General features: G+C 38.7%; 1 protein-coding gene across 2 annotated transcripts in view; it reads right to left on the bottom strand.

The window, feature by feature from the left end:
- Nucleotides 1-3534: 3534 nt before the first annotated feature.
- LOC145444531 (signal transducer and activator of transcription 5A-like) overlaps nt 3535-27337 on the bottom strand; it is a 53607-nt gene continuing 29804 nt past the window's right edge. For both annotated transcript variants that reach the window (XM_080322516.1, XM_080322517.1), the window contains exons 11-21: nt 23097-23199; nt 21164-21243; nt 20912-21002; nt 19338-19469; nt 18802-18894; nt 16481-16637; nt 14806-14953; nt 13557-13696; nt 10513-10671; nt 9068-9160; nt 3535-7009 (exon numbers count right to left, since the gene is read on the bottom strand). In XM_080322516.1, the coding sequence (XP_080178642.1) occupies nt 6972-7009; nt 9068-9160; nt 10513-10671; nt 13557-13696; nt 14806-14953; nt 16481-16637; nt 18802-18894; nt 19338-19469; nt 20912-21002; nt 21164-21243; nt 23097-23199 (1234 nt within the window). In that variant the 3' untranslated portion in view covers nt 3535-6971. The remainder of the gene's footprint in view (nt 7010-9067; nt 9161-10512; nt 10672-13556; nt 13697-14805; nt 14954-16480; nt 16638-18801; nt 18895-19337; nt 19470-20911; nt 21003-21163; nt 21244-23096; nt 23200-27337) is intronic.

The following is a 27337-nucleotide window of genomic DNA, read 5'->3' as shown; positions in this document are numbered from 1 at the left end:
CACGTAATTCAAATAGTGTGTTGGCGCCTTTCCACATGCAATTAGAATTTACGAATTGACTCCCTAATTTTTGAAAGATTTTAATCAATCTTGAACATTTTTTCGCGCTATATTCTCCATTTCTGTTCGTAAAGTTGCTACTATCGCGATTTCCATGCATATAGGGAGCCAATATAAATAAATAAGTAGAGGGCACCGCTTCCTGTTCCGCGCATTCCACAATGGCGTGATATATACCGGACACGACACGGAGAGTATTTAAGAAATATGGATTATTTCACCCCCAGAAGTGTTATTATTGACCCTATGAGGGGCCAAGACTAACGTTAGGGGGAGGCCGCTGATTGGTCGAATTTACGAATTATTCTCAATATGCAATGTTAGTAGTTTTAGTTTTAGTAGGATCTACCTTAAACGCCACCTCGGAAAATCTATTTAGAGAGGAGACGGATGATTATGCTAATAAATGGCGACGCAAAAAGATGTCACGGGACTATTTTCTTGTGGAGAAAGGCGTCACACTGTTTATGAGATCTGGCGTTCTGCTTATACAAAGAACGTTCATACGAAAGGTATATTCACAACAAAAGAGCTATGACACAGAAACCACACGGGATGGATTTTGACGTCCCACAGGTCGTCTATTACGACTGTCCGCTGGAATACCGGCGTACGCTATACCAGTATTCCAAAATGCGGCCCTGAATAGCAGGAAGGTCGAATACACCATACACATCTCAGAGAGATGATCAAGTTATACCGGGTTGGGTGAATGGATATGAATTTTATGTTAGCATTTGTGTTACGGGAAGGGTTGCGTTAGGCTGGATTATGTCACGCAAGGATTTCTAGAAATATTTATAGGGAGGTTCTTGAAATCCCAGATGTTACGGCTGGGTTTGCGGTCTCAATGACTTGAATTGCGCTTAGGGACACTGTCAGGTAATATCTGGTTAAGGGTTAAGTTATTAGGTTTGAAGTTCGGGTTAGAGATAGCGCAATAACCGCGCGTACCGGTGCACGCATTGGAATTTAACTCGGTCCCAATTTACTGAAATCCAGCATCAGAAATTTCGGGTAACCGCCTAGTTCTCATCATTGTTATTGGGACTCCATCAAATTTTGATAAAGACCCACGGCTTGTGAAGCCCCGAAATAGAGCTCGGCCAATTATATCGGCTCGAAATACAGTTTCCATATCACATTTGGAAATATCGGTGTAGGCCACGAGAAGTAATTTTCGTGAATTCACAACATGGGGTATAAGTATAGGGTTAGGATGAGGATTTGTCCTCCTTTCTCACAAAATAGAAAATGTCATCGATGACGCCTAAATGTCATCCTTTTTGGAAACTCGTCCACCTTGACAGCCAGGGTAATAGACAGGTTGAACTACAAAAATTCGGAAGTCCGTGCGGGTAATTCTGAAGTTATAAAATCTGCGACTGCTAGACTGGGAATATTGATGATCTAGTCCAGTGGTTCCTTCTCCGAAATTCCCCCCTTATGAGAAATCTGCCCGATGTATAAAAACGTCAAATTTACCGCCCAAACACCTGTTGACTGAAGAACAAGACGGGCGGTAACGAGTGTGATTCGTAGATTTGGCCGTGTTAGTTTACGGTGAACGCAAAACTTATCCATTTGTGTTTTCAGCTTACCGTGCACCAATCGCTAATATAACTGCTGTGAAAAATCGGTACACATAATTTTACTGGTCTAGCGATTTTTTTTCAAGTTTGCGTATGCATTTGGCCAATAATATTGGTTCTTTCATATACAGCAGGGTTGACCAGACTCGAGTCCAACTCAAGTAACCATCTTCTGATGACTCGACTTGACTCGAGTCATCTTCTCAAAATAAGGAAATGACTCGACTCGAGACAATCTGTGTATTGACTCGACTTGGACTCGAGTCATTGTGCTTAACTCGAACCAAGTCATATGAACCGAGACGGCCAAGACCGACATTTCATTGTAATTTCGAAAAACAGTAAAGTGACCACACTGTTGGAATTTCGTCTATTGTTCCTGGTGCATGAAAATGCGACAGGAGACTGTTCGGAGTGGGGGAAAATTGGTATAGTATAAATCCAATCTATTCAATATTACCAGAGATATACTAAATTGTCTCGCGAACTACACCACATTTGAACTAGTTTAAAAAAACAAGGGGAATTTGTATGTGAAAAAGAGATATCAAATAGCATTTGAATATAAATCCAGCAAAAAACAGCCATAAGGAGCATAGCCTACGTCCGGAAATAACTGGTTGACTACATGACAGCTCGGACATGCGGAATTCGGAAAATCCGTTACAATTCTAAAGAGGAATCCCTCCCTAAAAGTTGCAAAATCCCCCCTAAGGGGGAATTCGTCCTCCCCGGTTCGGAACCTCTGATCTATTCGTATAGCTTACAGACCGAGGTGTTCAGACAGGAAGTCATCGTTGGTAGGCTACTAAGTAGGTAAGTAGTAACAAGCAGGGATTTCTAAGTAATACAGATAGGCCTACTCGGCAACCTAATAATATGGGGGAGAGAGCGTAGGCCTATAGTGGTGACGAAGCACCTGCCGCTCGGATTCGATTTCGCGATGGGGGTTATTCTGGGCTCCTCTTTCCCCGCGTTGCTGTTCTTACGGCGACAAAAAAGTCCAGAAAAGAACCCGATGAAAGAGTGCACTTAGAAGGAATGGAAAGAGCAACAGAGACAGACAAGCGTCGCATAAAGAATTGCGACATATCGGGCGCCGTACTAGGCCGAGGTTGATGCCAGTTTAAGAGACCGCAGCTATGGTCGTTCCGCAACCTCCTATCAGCAGTTCATTACATCGCATTGTGTCTTATCGCATTGAACGTTGTGTGTGTCTTGTTCAGAAAAATTCAAATCTGACGACTATTATTATGGTCTCAAGGTAACATCCTCCCTACATCATCTAGCATGAAGTTTACTGTGTCACATAGGCCTATTATGGTAATTGCTAATAATATATTAATTACGCAATGCTTCTGTGACGTTACTCTCTTGTTTAAGCGACTACAAAACGGCGAGTCTGACTCATGATAACGCTTACTGCGACACTTACGAAATATATCTGCACTTGGTTATCTCTCAGTCCAAGTTTGGTAGCTAGCATCAGTCGACGAGCATGCAGGTTACGTACGTACAGTTTGTACACATTCTAGTCAAAGTACAGACACTCCACTGAATTAATAACAGCCCGAGCTCGATCCGGTATACCGATATGTACCGTCACATGCCACCTCCTTTAGTCTTTTGTCCTTTTATGCTATCTTCTATTACTTTCAATTCAGTGTGCCATCCATTCCATGCCTCTTCTTTACATGGCCTATGCCCAGGAGGCGCGTTTCTGATTTCAAAGACTACTCCAAGTCGTTTAGACGCCTTCCTTCCTTCCTATCTTTGCATTGTATCGCAATCTTGTGCTGTATTAATTAGAGGACTGTTTTAATAATAAACTGAGCTGAACTTTGCACCAACGATAGCCGCACCTTTTCATGCCACGAGCAGATCTGTACAAAATACCACTTTATATTTTCCACAAGAGCAGAATAGTCTCGAAATAGACCTCAGATACACAGAACCAAATAGCATATGGCGCCTCAGTTGAAATCAAACGGAAAGTACATGTCAACCTATATCCACTATCCAGTATCCACCCGATCACCAAATCCTGATGGGTTTGAGTGTGAAGATTAGTTTAAGCATAGTAAGCAGTAGCCTATACTAAGAATGCATGGCATGTGAATAATTATATTGCAGAGGTCGCGATATTTGACGCAAGTATTGTGGTAAAACCTGACTGCAGTTCTTCAGTAACACAACAATTGCGAAAGAGCATAAAAAGCCAGTAAAACTCGATTGTCAGCAGGCGGCACTCACTCAATACCAAAAAATATAGATAGTATGGAACACTGCGAATTATAGAATTGCATTCACATCATTCGTGACACGACACGGCATTGAAACTGATGAAAACGACGGAAAAGTCACAAAAATAATTGGAAAAAGCAATGTACTACACTACAAACAGGAACTGCATCACGGAGATTGTACTGGCACTTTCAAAACACACCAACAAGAATTAATTGTAAGCAAACCGTAAGCGCTCGTATAACGGTCAGAGCTGGTTAAAGTAGATATGCTAATGCTGTAAGTAAGATTGCCTCTATACCATTCATAGCTAGTAGAAAAATGTATCAAAATCACTGGGGCAATCATGCAGGAGTAACTAGGCCGGATGCGGCGCAAAATTGTTATAGCGGCAGTTGCAGAAAATTGAATTACTATTACAAAACGTAGGATGGCTACTATTAATACAATTGGACGTGGAACTTCAATGCGATTAAAATCGGCTATGAAACCTGAACTATCATTCCAATGGTTGTGACAAATTCGATGATAAAACAATCCAGATATCAATGGGAACTAAATCATCAAAACCGCTCGAATATGCAGTGCAAACAGATGTAATCTGCTCGAGTATTCAAATTTATGAGCGGAACCATCTCATAACTGGTATCATTACAGGTGGCTTGACATAACGAAGGAAACACATAGGAAATAAAACAGTACAGATTAATAGCTAATGCAACATGTTGTTTGGTAAATTAACGAACTGGTGAGTTTGGTAATGGAACACCTGCAAAACAGTGACTAGGACTGGCCAAAATTGAGTTCCGGCGAGATTCGATTCTGGATCGAGAATGGGGACTAGAGTCGATTCAAGTAATCGAATATGTCTCGTATTGACGTCACAACAGCACGATCAATATGGAATGTTCAAATATTAACTTTTTATGCGACCACAAGAATATAATGCTGTTCTACATAACATTAAAGATTATTTTGTATTATTTCGGCCATTCCAATTTCGTTGCACTGACAACGCTGTGTGTTGATCTAGCGCAGAGGCGGGCAACCTTTTTGCTATTCACGGAAGCATTTCGATTACTAATGTAGCTTACGGTCGCACTCCAGTGCATAATACGTAATGAACTAACTGGGCGTCAAATACCCATGTTAAACTATCCATGTCCATTTCCGGTGAACTCCAGACTAATCTATTTTCTCATATCAGCTCACTGTACACATCGAAATCGCGAGTGGTCATGTTTTGAATAATTACTGAGAAACGTTACGGTCGCGCGAACACTTTTTCAGATTCACAAATGAATTCCATCACTATTATTAGTGTATTCACATATTACAATCAAGTATTTATCCTTTATCAGCCCATGCGATCGGATTCACTGGTGAGTTGATGGAAATTTAGGCCAAGTCGCATATGATGATGCATCTTCGGGTGGACCAATTGTTATTAGTCACTTTGTTGCATGCTATTATTTCTTGACCTCCCATCAGGATTGTCGATAACCTATAGCGCCAATATATTGGAATCGCCTAAACCAGTGGTTCCCAGCCTTTTGGGATGCCGGAACCGCATTTCAAACCTGAGAGTATGAATGGAGCCACATGGAAACACTAGAGTACTTGCTACTTATAACGAAAATGTAATAGCTTGCCTACCTCTGCTCTCACCATTCAGCTATTTCAAAAGCAAGCACATATTGCACATGGACTTCTATAGATTCTATATCAGTCATTATAGCATTGATACAAGCAAATTGGCGAGTACTATTATGTCGTGATGTGATAGGTCTTCATACATTCCTGCACTTGATGCACAAGTTTGCGGGGAATTATACGCTGAGCAATGTTGGACTTATCGCAATTTATACTTGACTATGAGCCATTATTTTAATGTTAGGAAAATTGTGTCGAAATTTACTCTTCACAGAGACGATATATAAAGGTCTATGACCAGCAGAACGCAAGATACATCCTTGTCTGACGGTGACGGGTATTCATCCATGCGTTTGACGATAGTCTGCAAGAATTCTCTTTTCCGGTTTTCAGAAGAGGCCATGCACGACTTTAGACATAACTAATATCCCTCATTTTAGCATTCATATACAGAAATTGCCTATAGCCATTCATAGAAACAAACAACAACTGTCGTCTGTTACATTTTGCGGCATATTCAGAGGCTAATCAGAGCCGCAAGAAGGCCACCTTGGAGCCGCACGTGGCTCTGAGTGCTGCGGTTGGGAATCACTGGCCTAATCGTACCAGACACAAATTTCTTTCGTGAGAAGCACACTATTCCAGGTTGGTATTGCTATATGGGGTGAATCATTTTTATCCGTGGGGTTCAGATTGCAAAGGGCGCCACTCTGAAGCATAGCATTCAATCGCGCATCGCGAGAAGAAAATTTCAAGATTAATTAAATTTCAATTATTCAAAAATTCAATTTGCCTGTCGACGGCCACCAGCGCAGACTAATCAAATTACGTGCCACGGCCGCACAAATTCCCTTCTACGTCCGCAGGTTGCCCACCCCTGATCTAGGGTTACCATATGTCAACCTCAGGATTAGTCCTCCTTGTTCAGGAAATCGAAAATTAATATTCGATTCAGATTCGGGTACTCAATTATTGTGACCAGCCCTAGTGACCACGTAGTGAAACGTCATACTGTTAGGGGCAAAATAGAAGAATGAACGGCGAAAGCGCCAGATCAAAGGTGGATACAGACAATGACATTTGATATTCTGGGGTGCGAATAGATCATAATTTAACAAAATATCAAACACACGACAATTAAACCATGTTACTGTGAGATTAGGATAAAACAGATCCAATGATTTAGTGATCGTTTTTCTCCAGTTCCTCAACAAAATCAAGATATCAATAAATAGATAACAATTCGGCCCAATCGCTTTTCGGAGATTAGGCCATGATAACGTCCTAATAAAACCAGTCTTCGACAAATACCTTGACAATCATAGCGTTACTCTATAAAGCAAATTTTCAGATACACAAGTTGAGTTGATCAAATTAATATTGCTTCGGTCATAGAGCGTGTTGTCTTACGTAACGAAAAGCTCAAGGTGAATCTGCGTCCATGCTCGTATCATGCTGAACTGGAACATAAAACAAATATCACAAATCAGAGTGGAAAGGATTTCAATCGAACTTGATCAATTTTTGGTGATGATTACGGCAAGTTTTTGCAAGTTTTTTACAGATTCCGGCAGCTTCCCAGATACTCAGAATCTATTTACTGTAACGCTTCAAGCTGTTTGGAGGGATTTTATAGTGCAACTTTTTGCAACTTTTCTTGATTTTTCATGCCAATTTTCACAACAACTTTTATCAAATATCACAGAAAAATGTAAAAGATTGATTTAAAAAACATGTTATAAACTATTTCTAGTTTGGTTCTAACCTCATTGATTTGTATAACAACGAGCTATATGATGGGGTAACTGCATCTCACTGTCATCAGTGACACAATGGCTTGCAAGCAGGAAGTTCAACTACCCCTAACAAGCACCATCGTGCCCGGAAAATAAGTGCATAAATCGCTTTTTTATTTATCTCTTTTAAATTAGAGATTTCCCATTTCACGAACGCCCAGGCGAGACCGCCGAAAATTATATATTCACTGGGTCACCTTTTTCAGGGTATTGATTTTGTTAAAATCACCAAGAGTGAGTTTTTCTGCAATTCCTTGGGTCAAGTTTGCAGACCTAGGGGGTTTAGGGTGTGGTATTTGACTTTCTTTAGGGGGAGGGGAGGTGTGGATTATCGCTATGCTGTTTGGCTTTTTGGAGGGAAATTATTCTGCATTGCATCATCTTATTGCTATGTACCAGGATAGAAATGTAATTTCTGGCCATAGACTGACCCTGAAATGGGAAGGTAACAAATTTGATAGCTCTGCAGGAGCTAGGTTATACAACGGAACCTTTCGAGTATCTCATACCCTAATAATTTAACAATAACTATAGATGCAACTTTATACTGCAACTTTTGTTAAAATTAAGTGCCACTTTCTCGCGATTTTAGTGCAACAAAAACTTGCCCTAGTGATGCTACAGCTTACAGTTACAGCAATTTACCCGATACCAATTAGTTAACGACCTGAAAGTTGACTACTCCAATATTTCGATTCTAGACGCGGGTCAATCCACATGTCTCAAATGCCGACTCAATTTCGCCAAGTAACTCGAGTGAAGTCATGTTGAGTCACATCGAGTCAATCTTGGTACATGGCAAATTTGGCCTAATTGCAACCCATAGAAGCAGCGACATAGCTAAATGGTAGATTTTTCCACTGTGTATTAGGGTGGTTCAAAAATAACCTTTTTTCTTGAATCTTGCCGGCTACTTGATTAAATCGTTAGGTTGCCTCAAAAAACGACGCACACCAAATTTGAATTCATTCCAACCAATATTCGCGGATTTCGTAGAGTTTGAAAATTTTGAATTTGCCTGAAAATGCAAAAAAAAATTTTTTTCCAATTTTCCCTCGATCCTTATGAAATTGTTGCGCTGTCTTCAAAAACGATGGAAAACAAATTTGACTCAATTCCAAGCTGCAGAAGCGGAGTTATTCAAGTTTTTTGATGATAATTCTGGGATGATCCATCAATCAAGGATAATCCCAGAATTATCAAAGAAAAACTGAAATAACTCCACTTCTACGGCTTCGAATTGAGTCAAATTTGTTTTGCAACGTTTTTGAAGACAGCGCAACAATTTCATGGGGTTGGCAGAAAAATTTGAAAAATTTTTTTTTTTTGCATTTTCAGGCAAATTCAAAATTTTCAAACTCTACGAAATCCGCGAATATTGGTTGGAATGAATTCAAATTTGGTGTGCGTCATTTTTTAAGGCAACCTAACGATTTAATCAAGTAACCAGCAAGATTCAAGAAAAAAGGTTATTTTTGAACCGCCCTACTGTGTATACTGTTTCTCAAATCCAAAATTTTCTACTTCAATAGTTCCGCTGCTTCTACAGGTTGAAATTAATCCAAACATATTATATGCATCGTTTTTTTTATGTAACAATTTCATAAGGGTATCCAGTAAAATTTGAAGAAAAAAATGTTATTTTTCAACAGCCCAGTCTGCTTTCAGGACACATGAAATGCTATACAATAATCTCAACCAAACATAGCGAGTCATCATCACCTTGCCAGCTGTTCGACGGGCCAGAGTCTTCGTGAATTGAGGTATTGCGCAATTGCACCATCAGCTCTTTCGGAATGTATCCATCGGGAGAGACTGCAAAAAGTTATGTACTACCATAACATGCATAATCGGCACAACAAGAGACTCTAGCGTATTGCAGTGGCCTGATAAGACTAATTACAGCGAAATGCCGCTTTCAAGCTCAAGTCATGTTCAACGTAGTTTTTACAACTCTGCTATCAAAAGCTTTACATTCATAATATACATAAATTCCTCACTCTTGATGGGTTTCCAGTCCTATTTTTCAAGTACCAGTACTGATAGACGAAATGTGAATATGTGATAACTATCACGATTTTTTTCACTAAAAACGGAAGATTTTGACCTGAAAAATCACAATTTTGATATTTTTTGACCTTGAAAAACCTTATTATGACCAAATTTTGACCTAACATTTGCAAATTAGGTGTTTTCGCACACAATGTTAGAATTGTACTACATATCTTCATTTCTGGTAGGAACTGTCTGTCCTTCTGAAGTAGTTTGGCCTGAAAAACTTTTTTGACTTGAAAACGGACAAATTTTCACATGAAAAAAACTCTATTTTAACGAAATCTGGATCTATGAAGAATTCCAGTAACAAATCACGCATTATGGTACAAATAATTAAAATTCGTTGTAGTACAACCTATAAAATTTAAAATAAAATTTAAAAAATTTTCTGTCAACCTCATAACATTGTTAGGCTGTCAGTCGAGACGATGCATACCAGATTGGATCAATTCTAACCACTAGAAGCGAAGTTATTGCAGTAGAAAAATTTGGATTTGAATAAAATAGTACTTACGGTGACTAACTCTATGATTATTTATTATAAAATCATGGAATTAAAAATTTTTCTACTGCAATAACTTCGCTTCTAGTGGTTAGGATTGAGCAAAATTTGGTGTGCATTATCTCTACTGACAGCCTAACCAATGTTATGGGGTTGACAGAAAAAATTTTAAATTTAATTTTTTAAGGATAAATTCAAAACTTTCTACTGCAAGAATCTCGCTTCTACTGGTTGGAATTAAGCCAAATTTGGTGTGCAGCGTTATTTTAACCAGCCTAACAATTTTATCACATAGCCAGTGAAATATGAAGAAAAAGGTATTTTTTCAACAGCCCCAATGTGCGTATGCCGCTGGACAAGGAAGGTGTAGATATAGCCTTGCAAGGCTTTCTAAGATTTGCACCACATCTCCATGCTGAGGTAATACTGTGTGCCCAGCGGGGAAGTCAAAGATACCAGTGTTATTAATCAGGTCTTTAGTCTGACCCGGCAGGGGACTCAACCCACGAACTACCGATCAATTAGTCGGACTCTTCACTATTACGCTATTCTGTTGGTATATATCACACGAGGTTTGAATATCACAGCACAGACAGTTTCACGCCGGTACCTGGAGTGAGCGGCTTGTAGAAGTTAGCGAAGGCCTCATCTTTGGGGATGTCAGGGTAGAGATATTGCAAATTGTCTAACTGCTTCACCATGTCCGGGAGTGTGACCTTGTCAAAGTCCTTCAACGAGTCCGGCTGCAGGTTGTTGACGACACGCTTTCCTGAGATAAAGTGGGTTGTGAATTAGATAGTAGACAAACAAGCCCAAACTTGGTCTGAACATGGGTTCAGTTATCGCACAAATTCATGAGCTCAGGCTCAGTTCACTTCAGTGAAAAAAAAAAACGACTTGAATTAGTCTTTCAATCTTTGCCTAAAGCAGGGGTGGCCAACCTGCGGCCGTAGAGGGAAATTTGTGCGGCCGTGGACACGTAATTCAATTAGTATGTGCTGGCGGCCGTCGACATGCAATTTGAATTTAGCGAATTGACTCCCAATTTCTTGAAAGATTTTAATTAATCTTGAAATTTTCGTCGTGCCGATCGCGATTCAATGTGACTACATTTTTCGATTTTACTGTAGTATCGCCCGTCGCAATCAGAACTCTACAATACAGCTGCGAACAGCAGAGGAAAATGATACGCGTCATATAGAAATACCAATTCGGAATCGTGTACTCCTCACTATACCGACAATCCTGATTAGAGGTCACAGCACAGCATGCAACAAAGTGACTAATAACAATTGGCCCACCGGAAGATGCATCATAATTTATAACTTGCCCTAAATTTTCAAAAACTCCCCCTGCATCAACTCTATACGGGTGAATCTGATCACATGGGCTGAGAAAGGGTAAATGTTTGATAGTAATATGTAAAACTACTAATATTAATGACGAAGTTCATGAGGGATCTGAAAATTTTTTCGCGCTTGACACGACTATAACCGGTCCCTTAACATTACCAGTGACCACTCCAGATTTTGGTGCGTATAGCAAGCCTATTTCATTAAATAGATTAGTCCGGAGTTCACCCGAAATGGACATAGACACTTTAACATGGGTATTTGGCGTCCCGCCCGTTCATTACGACTGTGCCCTGGAATGCGGCCGTAGGATACATGAGCAGTCGAAATGCGGCCGTGAATGGTGAAAAGGTTGGCCACCCCTGGCCTAAAGCAGCAGTTCTCGGCCTTCGAAAAACCGGAGAACCCTTACACTCACCTGCAAGCCTTCAGGGCAGGCTTGGAGAACCAGATAATTCCGGTTGCCTAACTAGAGCAAAATGTCGGTAATGTAATTCTGACCTAATTTGTGAAATGTTCCTTTGCTCTAATTTTAATTCAATGTCCCAGTTTTCGCAAAGTCAGTAGTTATAACTCTAGTAATTTGGAAAAAAAAACTGCAGCTATAATCATAATTGCAATATAATTTGGAAATAAATACATTGTAGCTCTAATTCTATTTCCAATCTACTTTGGAAAAGCTGAAAATTTTCTACTTATCCGAGTTTGCTTCAGGGGCAATCTAAATTTTCGCTGCGAAATCAAAACCACATTGCTATAGATTACTGGTGCACGAACAAATAGTGCATCAACAACAGTGATGAAGAATAAAACACTTAAAACATGATTTCACACAAAACGAAAACAATAAAATGAATATTCATTCAAAATCAGCACAACTTCTGTTGTTCCCTTTCGTAATCGTGTTGTTCGGTCGAAGCGCAACGGCATGATACCAATTGCTTAACTAATCATATTGCAGAAAGAATAGGAATTTCAGAAGGACGGGGTATTGATTTAGGACGCTAACCCCTTGTATGCACCACTGCACACGATGTATCCCCAAAACAGTCATATTTTAACTACTGGTCGGGCTTCAGTGCCTGTAGCAAATGATGGCCATAACGTCATATTTCGTCATACAATTGATGACATGGAATGATTTTTCCAATTATCTAGTACAGTGGTTTTGTTGAGGATTGTGGAAAAAACAAAAAGTCGGAGTCGTAAGGTCAATCACGGTGACTTCATATTGTGTGCAAAATACATTTATTCTCTTCTGTCATCTACATAACCACTATTCCGTAATAACTCCAAGATGAGCTGCTGGATGGAAATGACCATGCTGGACGTTATATGTTCATAAAAAATCTCTCTCAATTTTGCTGCCATATTTTTGCGATGATACATAAAAGTGTCGTCGGAAGCGTTACGCGTTATTATTACATTTGCCATCACCTATCTTTGTTGAAATGAATTTTCAACATTCCTTCATATCATAATTATGTTATATATTGTTCCTAGATCTATTTGCGGCATATACACCGATGTACTCCAAAAATACTACTTGAATGTAAACCGGGAAATGCACCATTGCCACCACAATCGCTGTTTTAATCTGCTAACAATTGCTACGATGCGAGCTTCTCAACGCGAAGCCGCAAGAGACAATTGCTGATTGACTGCGCGATTTCGCGTTTGTAATCATCATTATTGTCTGCTTGAAACCTCATATCCGAGTCGTGTGTTACTTGCCAGGCCAGTGTGTCGTGTATTTCGTTACTCACACGGCGCATTGCACGTTCATAACGTTGATGCAACTCCAAATTCTCAGGGACGTAAATTCTGATTTTTGTTCGATGCATTCCATCGGACGGAATGCATTGTACATCGTCGGACGAATGATCGTACCGTTTCAAGATTCCATTCAATCACTCGACTGCGTGGTTTGATATTATTGAGCGCAGGGCCGGTATTAAAACGTCACACAAATGGTTCAACGCTGCACGTACGCAGCATGTAGTAAAGTGCATTTTAGTGCGACGATGACGTCATCGACAAGAAACAATGATGACGTCACAAGACTTCATCACCCCGTAAAAAAATGAAAGTCGGCGCCTATGCTCCTATCTGTTCATCACATCGCATTGTGTCTTGCATATCACATTGTAAATTGTGTGTGTCTCGGGCAGATGAAAATATAATCTGATGATTATTTAAAAAAATATACCTAGCGCTACCATGTGACCGTCATCATTTTAACCCCCCAAGCCACAAGGTGAACAAGAGATTGTTTTTTGAATCCAAACACAAGCAAACAAACCTCCTTCAACCATTTTGTTGCACGATATCGACACGCATCCCAGCTGCGTCTCACTAAATCGGAAGAGGAACACTCCGGTTTTGGCAGTCCGCATCAGCATGTCGTGGCATTCCGATTTGCTGACAAAACCGTGAATGTATCTAAAATGAGAATCGGAAATTTAAACAAAATAAGTCCTGCTCTCCGGCTTTTCCTGGATAATTCCCAACACGAATCAAAATCACGACCACTTGATCAGCAACACACAGTTTTGGAACCACTAGTTTAGACACTTTACCTCCTTGTAGAGGTGGGCCGAGATTTTAGATGAGATGAAGGATTGTGTATTGCGACCTACTGTCTACTGACGTATGTGGATCAAAATATTGCCAGTTAAAAACTGCAGAATGTCACCGTTGATCTTGATACAAAGCTTAGGCAATTCAACAAATAGTGATATTTCAAGAAGATATTATTAGAGTTTAGTTTGCTATAAGTCGCATATGATTACATTACAACGTCGAACAACAAACTTCTGATACGATCTGCTTGGCGGCAGTTGACTTTTAAAAAGCACCGATTATTGAAGCATGACGTATTCTATGCGATTATATGGCTCTTCAGACCTACATCCACTGCGTCTGAGCGGGTGTTGAAGGTTATGGGGGGGGGGGTATCGGTTGACACGTGGAAAAGGTGCAGTTAGCTGCGTCCACCCGTGGCTCAAATTTACATGATTCCATGCAGGACTTTTTAACTTCGTGGTTGTTAGGGTGGTTATGTTATATGGTCGTATTTACACTCCTGAAGTTGTGAGTCGTCATTGTTTGTGTAAGAGTCACCCTAATTAGGTCACAAGACATTTCCACTCATCATTTCTGAACCTAAATGCCCATATGACTCGTTCAGGTATTGCTGAAAAGGTGAGATTCCTGGCAACACGTGATTGCAGTATTTACGGCCGCATAGAGCCAGCTGGCGTTGTCCACCTTTAAAGTTTGCGAATTTGTTTTAAATCATCAAAAAAATGTCATAAATAGCAGTTTTGTACCACGAGTTTGTCTTGACGGAGTGTACAGAAATACACATTTGATAAGATAAGGATCTCATCTTTCTCGAAAAACTAAAGGGATAACGCTAAAGTCAAATCAAATCAAATTATTATCTATGCTTGTAAAATACAGCTTACACGTCGGTGTCGTGACGAGGAGGTCAACTGCTGCATTGATCTACTTGAATACGAATTTATATAAGCGATGAGCGTACGCACCCCTTATTCCAGTATTTTCTGACGTGAGAGCTGCTGCAGAGCTCCATAACCTTGAAAAACCACGTCCAAAACGTAATCGGGTTGGAGCCCTTTTCGTGGTTGAATCTCTGCCACGAGATCAAAGTTCCCGCCGGTATATCCGATTGATCTGAAAATTGTCGGGTCATTTTTTGGGCTAGAAGCAATGACTGGAGAGCTCCAATCTGAATCGAGTATTACTTCTGACGATTAATGATTAATTCGGATTCGAAGAGCTTCTTGGAGGTGCAGAACTCCAATATACATTTAAATAGTATATTCATATTATGATGAACCCGAATATTTTTGGCTGACACTCGTCAGGGGTAATCGTCAGCAACTAGTAGAGAATTACCCCTGACGAGTGACAGCCAGAAATGTTCGGTTTCATTTCAATATGAATATACTATTTAATTGTAACTTAATAGTAATATTATTGAGTAATACTATCAACTAAAGTTATAGATTCGATACTGTTTTCCTCTGTGGAAGGCTGTAGACCTAAATTGGTCGTATCGCAGCACAATAAACATGCAGTACAAAGCCTGAAAGCCACCCACGTTCGTGGAAATGACATATCTGTGGAGACGTGATTTACCAATAGCATTGTGACAAAGTGCATTGAAATAATTATGGTCAAAAAGCCAAATTATCCTTAATGTGATGTAAACCTGACATTGTTCTGTTTGTGGTAGCATATATGAACTTCCCACTTCATCCATAATGTTATGACATCATAATGAATAATACACGATTTTCATCAGCCCTCGTATCTCATATCTCGATTGCAAAACACAAGAAGTTGAATGCTGGTCCTTTAATCAGAGAAATGAAACATCATATTTTATATTGATCTAGAAATTTCAAAAATCTTTTTTGCATCATGTTACGAAGTCATTTTAGTCCTTACTCAATTAAATTAAGACTACTTTTGTCAATCTCCAAATTGGTTGAACACTAATTCCGCTTCCATTGGAACAGTTTTTTCAAGGAAAACTTCTACTTTTTCAATCCCCGGCCCTGATTAGGAATACTGGTATGCATGGCCGCCCCACTTGGCACTCAGCATTACCGGGATAGCATGGAGAGGTGGTGCGTGACTTAGAAAGCCTTACAAGAATATTTCTGAACCTTCCTTGTCCAGCGTCATATGCACACCATTCACTAATGATATACATATGAACAGATCTTGTGTATTAACATCGTGAGTCGGTGTGTATGCCACAAAAACATCAACGACAAAAATATACCATGCCATCCTATTCCTTAGCTTTATTTAGCTTTAACGATTTAGATTTTGAAAAACGTAAAGTAGAATTGAAAAGAAATGAATAAAACATTGTGTATCAACAATCAACAAATAAGACGTCACAGGCATAAAAATTTGAATAGTCGATGTCCAATGTACTATTTTTAGATTATACGTGAACTCTTGAAAATAGTACAATGGGCTTAAGGCTTAAGCCATCTGTTCGCCTCCATAATTCGAAATTTCATGCGGTGATGTCATATTCTGTGATACGATCGTTGCTATACAATGTTCTTTCTAATTCTTTACTAGTTGCTGACGATGACCCCTAACACCCATAAATATTCGGGTTCATTTCAAAATCAATACACTATTCAATAGCTGTAAAACTCCGGGCATGCTACTCACTGTACATCTTTCTGGTCAAAAAGCGCCGAGCTTGATCTGTCAGTCCGACGACCTTTCCGCTCTGACCTTCGTCGCAAGCTTTTTTCCATCTCTTGTCGAGCGCGTCTAGAAGGTCAGTCCATGGTACGTTTGAGTCTACCTCAAACGGCTTACGGTTCTGAGAAAAAAGAGTATTGCAGCATTCAATCAAACAGAAACATACGGTTACATCAATTTCGGGTGGTTTCAATATATTTTTTTTGCATTGTCAAGATTTATATGTCAATGGATACAGGTACCGCTTAGCAAAATTGAGTACCTGAGTTCTTGATTTTAGACTTCGAATCTAGTATACCAGTATTGGTAGAGCTTTTTGGAGGTACAGAACTTCAATATACAATTGAATAGTGTATTCACATTGAAATGAACTCGAGTATTTTCGGCTGACACTCGTCAGGGGTAATCGTCAGCAACTACTAGAGAATTGGAAAGAACATTGTATATCAACAATCCTATAACAAAATATGAGGTCGCGTGCATGGAATTTCAAATAATCGGAGTGACGACAGAGCTGAGGCTATTTTTAGATGGTAGAAGAACTCCTTCTGTCGGCACAGACTCTGTTGGCGTATACAATGGTACAATGTTCTTTCCAATTTTCTACTAATTGGTGACATTTACCCCTGACAAGTGTCAGCCGAAAATATATGGGTTCATTTCAATATGAATATAATATTCAGTTGCATACAATACTAGTATTATCATTACTACGTCAAAAGATAAGAGTATGGATCCTGTGGAAATTTAATATATGTATCCTACTTTTTATGCAACTACAAAGAAGATCATGCCACTTCTCTACCTTATAAAGATGATTTGGTGTTTTTTTAAAACTATTATTCTCGCTGATAAATCAACTCTTTTTGGAGAGGATCGTATCATTTTATTAACCAAAATATCGTCTCTCATTACTTGACTCGAACTCATCGCAGGTGAAGGCACACAGTTTGCTCACCCAACATGCACCATTTGATTATAATCGGGACGGGGAGGGGAAGTAGTAAAATTATGAACAATTAAACTTCAGGTTTGAAAGCACCACACAGATTTCATGGTGCACTACAAATCGCCAACGAGAACGCAATAATGTCAGATTCATGAATACCGTCAATACAAACTGAAACGCAGAAACAATTCAGTTCAATTTCCGCAATCGAGTTTCTATTGGTTCTATTTATAAATCCGACATTATCGCGTCGAAATTTGCCATTTCGTTTGGATTTCAACTCTGTTTCATTTCCTTATTGTGCTGGTGTCTTTTGCAGACTTGTTAAACTAGATAATTCCAGCTGTCCGATTAGACTAAATTAGAGCGATATGCCGGTAACCTGATTACAATCTAATTTGTCAAATGTTTTGTTGTTCTAATTGTAATCTAATTTGTGAAATCTTTCTATGATCTAATTTTAATTCTAATCTAATTTGTAGTTTTACTACACATGCCACAGGAGAACTGTATGGTGCGAAACAAGCCAGGCTTGCCGTACAGAAATTGGCGGTTCTCATGCTGATAAGAATCAACTGTGACGTGATAGTAACAGAACTGGATTCAATGTTCAAGCTTTCGCAAATTCAGTAATTCGAATTCTAGTCAATTTGGAGAAAAACTGTGCGGCCAATTTTGATCCAATGTGGAAATAATTGTGTACCTAAAATTCTAATTTTAATTTAATTGGGAAGTAACTGTGTAGCTGTAATTCTAATTTTAGTCTTACTTGGAAAAGCTGAGATTTTTCTTGATAAGGGGCAAGTAATGATAGATGTTTATCATCAACGTACTTTCAAATCGCCATTCCAAATTCTGTACCGCCAATCATTTGTACGATAATTTTCTCTTGAGCATACAATACATGCAGAGACCCGTTTTATAGTGGATGGCATTGTGTGAGACCGATTTTGTGTCAATAAAGTGGTGATGCGAATTATAAAGGACTCAATACTTACTGAAAACAACTCAGTAAAGTAGTTAACGGACGGTCAGGCAGATGTTTTTTAAAATGCTGTCTGATCAAATCCATTTCTCTGCTCAATTCTGGAAACAAGGGCTCAGTGATTCGAATCCAAATGTGGGAAATGATTTTCGAGTACTGGAATCATACAATGCCACTATGAGAGTTATAGCTTCGTTCGTATCTTCCACTGCGAAAGGTCGTAAACCTCAATTGGTCGTTTTGCAGCATATCGAATATGTAGTAAAAAGCTATGCACGTTAATCAAATTTACATTTGTGTGAAGTCGTGACCAACCCAAAGCATTGAATACCGCACTTGGAAGATTCTTACCAATTTTGAGAAGGCGTTATCCCAGAAAATAGTGGCTTGCGCGTCTGCCTCCTGCTTCCCGTGAGATATCACCACGATCGGAAGCGACATTGTCTGGAAAATGTTAACAAACCATTACAGTGATCGAAATTGGCGAGATATAGTTCTACTTCTAGTTGCGTTTTTAAAAATGTGAGTACATTCCGTTCTATTTCGAGTTGAGACTTTTGAAAAATCAGTAGTTTTTTTTAGCTATAGTTACATATTTGGAAAGGTACGTAGTTCTAGTTTTGGTTGCGAGTTTTCAAAAGTAAGTAATTCTAATTCTAGCTCTAATTGTGTATTTTGAAAAGTGAGTAGTACCAGTTTTAGTTCAAGTTGCGACTTTTGAAAAATGAGTAGTTCTAGTTCAAGTTCTGGTAGGGAGTTTTGAAAATTGAGTACCGGTAGTTCTAGTTCAAGTTCAACTTTCGTATTTTGAAAAGTGTGTAGTTCTAGTTGTAGTTGCGACTTTTAAAAATCCAGTAGTTTGCACAAGTCTGGTGAGATCAACTTACCTCTGCGACGACGGTTGTTGGTTGCGACGGATTGTGGTGAACATCAATGTTTGCTCTGAACAGCATCGCGAATTTGTGTTCGGCCACCATTTCCTGGCTTCGTTGCCCGCCTCGTTGTTGCATTTTCAGACACTGCCAATGAGGGTGAAGCGCCCCGGTAACAAGGGGTGGCCAGTAACGAAATACTCCTACATTTCTCAACTTGTGGTAACTTTTGTCTCGTCGTTTTAGGCAAACCACTTACTAATGCGGCAATCTGTTTTTTCCGAACACTCAATTAGGTTTCATGTGAACTACTTACTTGTGTGACAATGTTTCCAGACAACTTTTTCTGAACACTCGTGTACGTTTTACATACTGGAACTACTTATTCGAACTACTTATACTGCCTGTAACCTATAAGAAATAAATCAAGATCTCCAATCTAGTATTTGAAGAGCTTCTTGGAGGTACAGAACTTCAATATACAATTAAATAGTATATTCATATTGAAATGAACCCGAATATTTTCGGCTGACACTCGTCAGGGGTAATCGTCAGCAACTAGTAGAGAATTGGAAAGAACATTGTATATCAACAATCGTATCACAAAATATGACGTCACCAGCATGAAAGAGAGAGCGTTAGATGTACTATTTTTAGGTGGTACACGAACTCCTTTTGTTGACAGAGTTTTGGTTGGTGTATTTTGATAAAAGTTGATTCCAAGGCACACAAATGGAATTGTGAACGGCCTCGCCCTACGATTCGAAATCGGTCGTCTCGATAATTATTCGCACAAATCAGATTATCCAACAGATGTTTGCCGATGGCAGAATTAATGGCTTTTGATCGATCAGCATCAATCTTAAGTGGATGAGTTAAGGGTGAGCTTTTCACTGAGCGTGTTCTGATAAATCTGGGGACATGTTGGTTTATGTTGATATACAATGTTCTTTCCAATTCTCTACTAGTTGCTGACGATTACCCCTGACGAGTGTCAGCCGAAAATATTCGGGTTCATTTCAATATGAATATACTATTTAATAGTCTAGTATTTGCAGATTATAGTTTTCTGACACCGTGCGACCGTGTTGTGACGTGTTTGGTTGCCTCAAAAACGATGCACACCAAATGTGGCTCCATTCCAACTGATAGATGTGAACACACAGGAGTTTGGAAATTTCGCATTTATTATAATTAAAAATTTACCGTCAACCCCATGAAATTGAAGAGTTGTCTACTAAAACGATGCACAACAAATTTAACGCAATTCCAACCCGTAGAGGCGAAGTTATTTGAGTTTTTTATCAATAATTTTGGGATTACCCACCGTCCAGGCTATTTTTGCGAATACGAAATTTCCAACTGCAATAGCCTCACTTCTACTGGTTGGAAGTGACCAAAAATTGTTTAGCATCGTTCTTTTAAACAACTTAACAATATCATGGGGTTGAAACAAATTTGGTGTGCAGCGTTTTTTAGGTAACCTAACAATTTAATCAGTGCATCCGGGGAAAAAAGTTATTTTTAAATAAATAAACAACCCTACTGCTCACCCACTGCTGGATATCATGACAAGGAAAAAATCATACCATGTTACGCATGTTAATCGAAATAATTCCTCCGCCGTGATTCAAATAGTCCGAGCTAGCTTGATGATTTACAATCTTGCCACTTTCGGAGCTGGAAACGGAAGACAGTGCGCCGGTTATTCAACGTTCTCTACTAGCAGCTGACAATAACCCGGATGAGTGGCAACCCAAAATATTTTGGATTATGTCAGACATTAAAGTTTATACACTTCCAAAAGAATCTTCAAAATCAACATAGATTTTAAGACTTACATGTCGACACCTGGTCCGTTCGTCAAAACATTCAGAGCTTGGTCCGCGTTGAGTAGATGTGCGGTGACTCGGAAATTCAACTGGAAAACCGAGATGACTATTTGGGGATTGTTACTTCACACGCATAGGATACTTTCGTTCAAAGCAGTTGGAATGTTTGAGAAAGATACTGCTAATGATTGAGTTTTATCCTTTCAAAGCAAAACGATACTGCAATACAATGAAAAGACAGGAAGGTGTCGAAACGACTTGGAGTAGTCTTTGAAATCAGACACCCACCAGGACCTAGGCGATGTAAAGAAGAATCATGCACACCGAATGAGAAATGAAAGGTGAAATCATAAAAGGACAGGCGACAAAAAAGAGGTGGCAAGTGTCGGAAGGCGAGGTCGATGTATATCAGACCGTGGTCTGGTAGTCTCGAGCGTTGACTAGTATTGATTCAATTGAATCTGCCTGTAATTCGACGTCAATGTGAACATGCTCAACGGCCGCAGAATAGCCGTCGCAATACTGCGAAGATATGGTAGTCACAAAGTTTTGAATTCATTATTAGAAAGTCAACTTTTATCAAAATGCTCCGACCAAGTCTGTGCTAACAGAAGAAGTTTTTGTACCATCTAAAAATAGCACATTGAGCTTAAGTGCTTTCTTAGCCCAGATTATTCGAAGTTTCATGCAGGTGACGTCATATTTTGTGATACGATTGCAGATATACAATGTCCTTTCCAAATCTCTACTAGTTGCTGATGATTATTTGGGCTCATTTCAATAACAACATACTATACAATTGTATATTGAAGTTCCGTACGTCCAAGAAGCTCTGTGATTATTAAAAACTAATAAAAAGTACTTGCAAACTTGACTGGCGATACCATGAAATTGGTGCATCGCAAATTTGACTCAATTCCAACCAATCGAAGCGAGGTTATTGTAGTTCAGAGTTTTGCATTGAAATTTAATAATTTTCAATAATAGAACTATAAGTTTTAATAACTTCGCATCTACAGATCGGAATTGAGCCAAAATTGATCTGCAGCATTTTTTAGCCAACCTCACTAGTTTAAAGAACAGGCAGTAAAATCTGAAGAACCCCAGTGTGTATGCCTGTTATTTTACATGCTACAAGCAAGGGGTTCTTAATCTGGGGCCTAGTTTTAAGAGCTTCATGAAAGGCCAATGTTGCAACTACAACTATCAAACTCCTTTATCCCTATTTGTAAGATGTGTCCTCATTTCCGACTTATGTCCTTCTTTTGCCTTATATTTAGTGCTTCCCACGTCACAATTGCCACACATAGGACACCAACACAAATGTATGCACTCCAACTGGTAATTACGACGTGACAAGAGCAGGGCGAACATGATCACTTGCGAAATTTTGCGGTTAAGGCTTCCATGAAATCACTCTAAAGACTTTAGGGGTCCGCGCTAACAAAAAGGGTCAAGAACCAATGCTCTACACCAGTGGTTTCCAACATGGGCGATATCGCCATCCATTGGGCAATTTTGAGAAACATAGGCCGAAAATGTTTGAACGTTTAGTTAGCTATATTGAATTACCCAGCAATAGGACACCGGTGAAAATATACATGAAAACCGGGTACTGTCGCGAAATTTGACGAAAAAATAAATAAAAAATCAATTCATCAGCGATCAGAGTTAGCTGTATTCCCGTTCATACGTTCTCTTTCTCGGATACGAAGATATGACGGTGATAAATATATGTCGAGCTTGATAAGGGGCGGTGAATCAAAAAAGGTTCGGAACCACAGCTCTAGGCCGAGGTGGGTGCCTGATTAAAAGACTATCCCAGGTCGTATCGACTGCCTCCTATATTTTCACTATACTGCAATCTTGAGGTGTTCTTGACTCGAAAAAGCTCTCTATAAATAACTGACTGGGCCATGGAAACAATAATCAAATTCGTTACCTGATGAATATCCAATGCATCGCCGACGAGGTGCCTCAACGTACACTGGAATCGCTTATCTTTCATCAAAACTTGTGGCGGATGCTTGTCGACAACCAGACCTCTGTCAATGAAAACCGAAACCATTAAGAAACAAGAAATAGAACCACACAGACAATAGGTAAAATAGAATATAGCACCAATATGGAAAGTTGTCATACTTCCTTTTACGTATTAAGATACTAATAATTCAAACCACTACAAGTATGGAGCTAACCACTTTCAAACTTGATGGCACGCAGTAGCCAGTAATCAGTAAGGCTGGGCAAAATCAAGAACTTGAGAGATCCAATTCAATTCACTCAGTATGACATAACAGTATCAAAGATGTGGAAGGAACAACAAATATGCACCTTGTCTGCGACCACAAAGAATAGAGTAGTAGTTCTACATCATATGGGTATTTTTTCGACCATGCCTATTCCACTGCACTTTGTGTCAATACTTTGGGTTGATCACTGAAGACAGGCCTATGTCCTAACTACGAACGTGAGTATATTTGTACTACATGTTTCGTATCCTGCGATACGACCAATCGAGGTTTCAAGACTCCCACAGTGGAAAACACAGTCAAAACTACGATTTTTGTCGATAAATTAACTCTTTGCCGCAAGGAGCACATAATCTTGAAATAATCATCTCTCACTACTTGACTTAAATCATTACAAATGATAATGATTTGTATTCAGAAGTATCAAGTCCTTTCAATTGCATCACCAAATTATGAAGTATCTTATTGGTCCCAAACATTTTGCATCGCCTACATAACAGGTTTATTCATGTTTACTGTGAGAAAATCCAGCAAAAAGCAAACAGTGCCAGGCCTGTATTTTGTGTATTTAAAGACATGATGCTCGCTGTTTTAGCGCCGTATTGTCTTTGAAAATACTGCCACTAGGTAGCTGAAGAAGCTACCCCACATTTGACGGTGTAATTTATCGCTAACAGATCGATTGCCAGTATTTTCTGATGAACAGGATGATTTAAAAAGAGTCTGCAATTCGTGTGAAGGTGTATTCGTGAAATTTTGTTTATATTTGTAAAGAGTTTATGCAGAAGCTTCAAAGCCGACCAGCACCACAATTACACCGAGTCCAAGGGATAATCTCAGCATCCCATAAATATTACAAGTGCGCTTGAGTCAGCAATGCGTAAAGCATAAATTTTTCATGAAGGTCACAGATCTGAGGCGAGATTTTCATTCACGCACGAACAAATTGAATCTGTGCATTTTGTAAATCCTTTTGCAATTCCATATCACTCCTCTTGTCATGCTTTGTGGTATTTCAACAGTGTGCAGACTTCCATAGGCCATTTGGACAGGAAAAATTGTTGTTTTTGTTGAGACCTTACATTTTAATGAAATCACAATAAATTTCTCACAATATAATCTAATCAAATTTGCATAAAAACTGTGTAGCTATAAGTCTAAAGCTATTAATTTAATTCTAGTCTAATTTGGAAAAAAGTGTAGCTATAATTCTCATTCAAATCTAATTGATAAAAAACTGTATAGCTATAATTAATTTCTAATCTAATTTTGAATAAAAACTTTGTGGTTATAATTTTAATTCTAATCTAATTTGAAAAAAAAACTGTGTGATATAAAGCGGGGTTAGTTTGGATTTCAGGGACACTAAGCTGTAAAACATTCAAATGGGTAGGGCCTATCGATGAAAAAGCGTTACTGTGGAAGTTCAATCCCTTTTCATGAGACAACAGTACCAAGAGTAATCTCAATAAAAGGTGCATTAATTTCACTACCGGATAAACTTGATCCATCATCGAGAAATTATTCGTTGGGGTAAATTGCATCCAAATTGATGGTTATTAAACTTCTTACAACCAAACATTGATAGCATGTGAGCCCGGGATTAAAAAGTTGGAAGCAGATACTTCTAAGTACGGTAATCTTAATCCATGGCAAAAATCTCAGCAGGCTCACCCTTGATCAATATAAGAAAATGTGATGTCCAAAGTAACACACTCATATTTTATCAGAACAGGGTAATTTGGACAGTGGAAAATGTGATATTTAGAGGTCTGGAAAGTGGCTGCTTCCTCTGTGTCAAAGTGTATCGTCAACTAATTCGTTATGACCTTCCTGATGGCTTTTTAAAATGGAATGTGAAGGTTAACAAACCAAGAGATGCCAAAATATGAAAAAAAATGGGTAGGCAATAAGCCGAGAGATTGCAAGCGTGTTGAAGCTACTTTAAAAACTTATCACATACGCTTAAAGATGCACCTGCTGAATGTGGCATATGATACGACAAAATATATCCATCAGAGGACATAGGAAAGAAAAAGTGCATGTTTCAACAAATGGTAAAATATTTGAAATCTGCAATAAATCACAGTAACAAGATTAATGTTTGCTGATTCCGCCAGTGGGATAACCTCATTACCATATGTTATTTATAAGTCCCAATTGGGGAAGACATGAGTGGAAATTGAGATAAGGGATGAACAAAGGGGCATCACCCTTCATTAACGACCTAACTTTATTTATTCAATTATTTTGGGGAGAGGGGGGGATTAGGTAAAAATCATGCACTACGCCGGACGTACACTATTTTGTTTCATTTTTAGCCACACCTCTCTTCAACTCTTACCAGATAGGCCTCATTTGGTTTCACAAACAATAGAGCAGTGGTTTTCAACCTTTGTGTCTCCGGGGACCCCTTCTGGCCGCCAGGGACCTCCACGGACCCCTAAAGATTTCTTTCAAATCTAGCTCAATTATCCTGCAACCGTGGTATGACTTGTGCAAAATTTAACTGTAGGATAGTGATGAACAAAAACAAAATGACTTATCTAATGAATAACAGCAACAAAATGACTTATCTAATCTTACATTATGTAGAAATTCCATTGATTTTGATTATTTCAGAGCGAATTTTGCAGGTGCATTTATTGAAATATGTGGTCGTGTCTTGAGAACCCGCGCTTTTCATTTGATATGAACGAGTGCTGAAAATCCATTTCCCCGAGGATAGGTAGTAGTGAATGTAATATTAACTCGTAACGCTTCCGACGATACCTTAAGGCACCAAAATTGAGAAACAGATTTTTGAATGAACGGTCGGTCGAGCCATTTCTATCTAGCAGCTCATCTTTAATGTTATTCTTGAATAGTGGTTATGTATAAATTAGAAGCAAAACGATCAAAAATTTCCATTTCTAGAGACAGCTCACCAGTTTGCTGAAAATGACATCTTGTAAACTTTCGGAGTTACCTTGATTGACCTAACTTCCCTAACTTTTTATTTTTTCACAAACCCTGACAAAACATCTTCAAATAGCAATATATGTTTTTATCATTAGGCTGCTGTCAATTTATCAATTAAAACGAGTTCGCACGATAGGATACTTCATTTCCGACGGCCATTTTTGTAATGTGAGTCGTGGAATTTTACCAGTTCTGAAGCGAATTTGTCTCGTAATTTACGTAATTGAAAAAATAAACGGATGATTTAAAAAATAGGGTACTTATTTATGACCATGAAGATTTCGGATTAGTTAATTATAATCTTTGCTCCATAACCCATTAAAAACACAAAACTTGCCTCCCCTGCACTCCAGCAATTGCAAGACATGAAGCAAATTTGTGAAAAATTGTCCAAAGTTAACCCGGTTTATGGTAGCTATAATTTTATATTTAGTCAAATTTGGAAAGAAAACTATGCAGCTATAAGTCTAATTCTAATCTAATTTTGAATAAAAACCGTGTAGCTATAATTCTAACTCTGGTCCAGTTTGGAAAAAAAACTGTGTAGCTATATTTCTACTAGTCTAATTAGGAAAAAAACTGTAGCTATTATTCTAATTGTAATCTAATTTTGAAGAAAAACTGTAGCTATAATTGTATTTCTAGTCGAATTTGTAAAAACTGTGTAACTATGATTCTAATTCTAATCTAATTTTGAATACAACCTGTGTAGCTACAATTCTAGTTTTTGTATGCTTCCACTCGTCCAATACTGCAGTGTGCAGTCAATGCCTTCTGATAAAGAGATGTAACACAACTCTAATAACAAGTTGGCTAAGTAAAAAAATGATTCTAATTCTAATCTAATTTTTATTAAAAACTATGCACCGTAGCTATAATTGTAATTATAATCTAATTTTGAATACAACCTGTGTAGCTACAATTCTAGTTTTTGTATGCTTCCACTCGTCCAATACTGCAGTCAATGCCT

The sequence above is a fragment of the Botryllus schlosseri genome, chromosome 8, assembly GCF_051294905.1.
Source record: "Botryllus schlosseri isolate E-star chromosome 8, Bs_hap1, whole genome shotgun sequence".
NCBI classification, from domain to species: domain Eukaryota; kingdom Metazoa; phylum Chordata; class Ascidiacea; order Stolidobranchia; family Styelidae; genus Botryllus; species Botryllus schlosseri.
The sequence above is the reverse complement of the archived record's forward strand: the minus strand, read 5'-3'. Positions and strand labels throughout refer to the sequence as shown.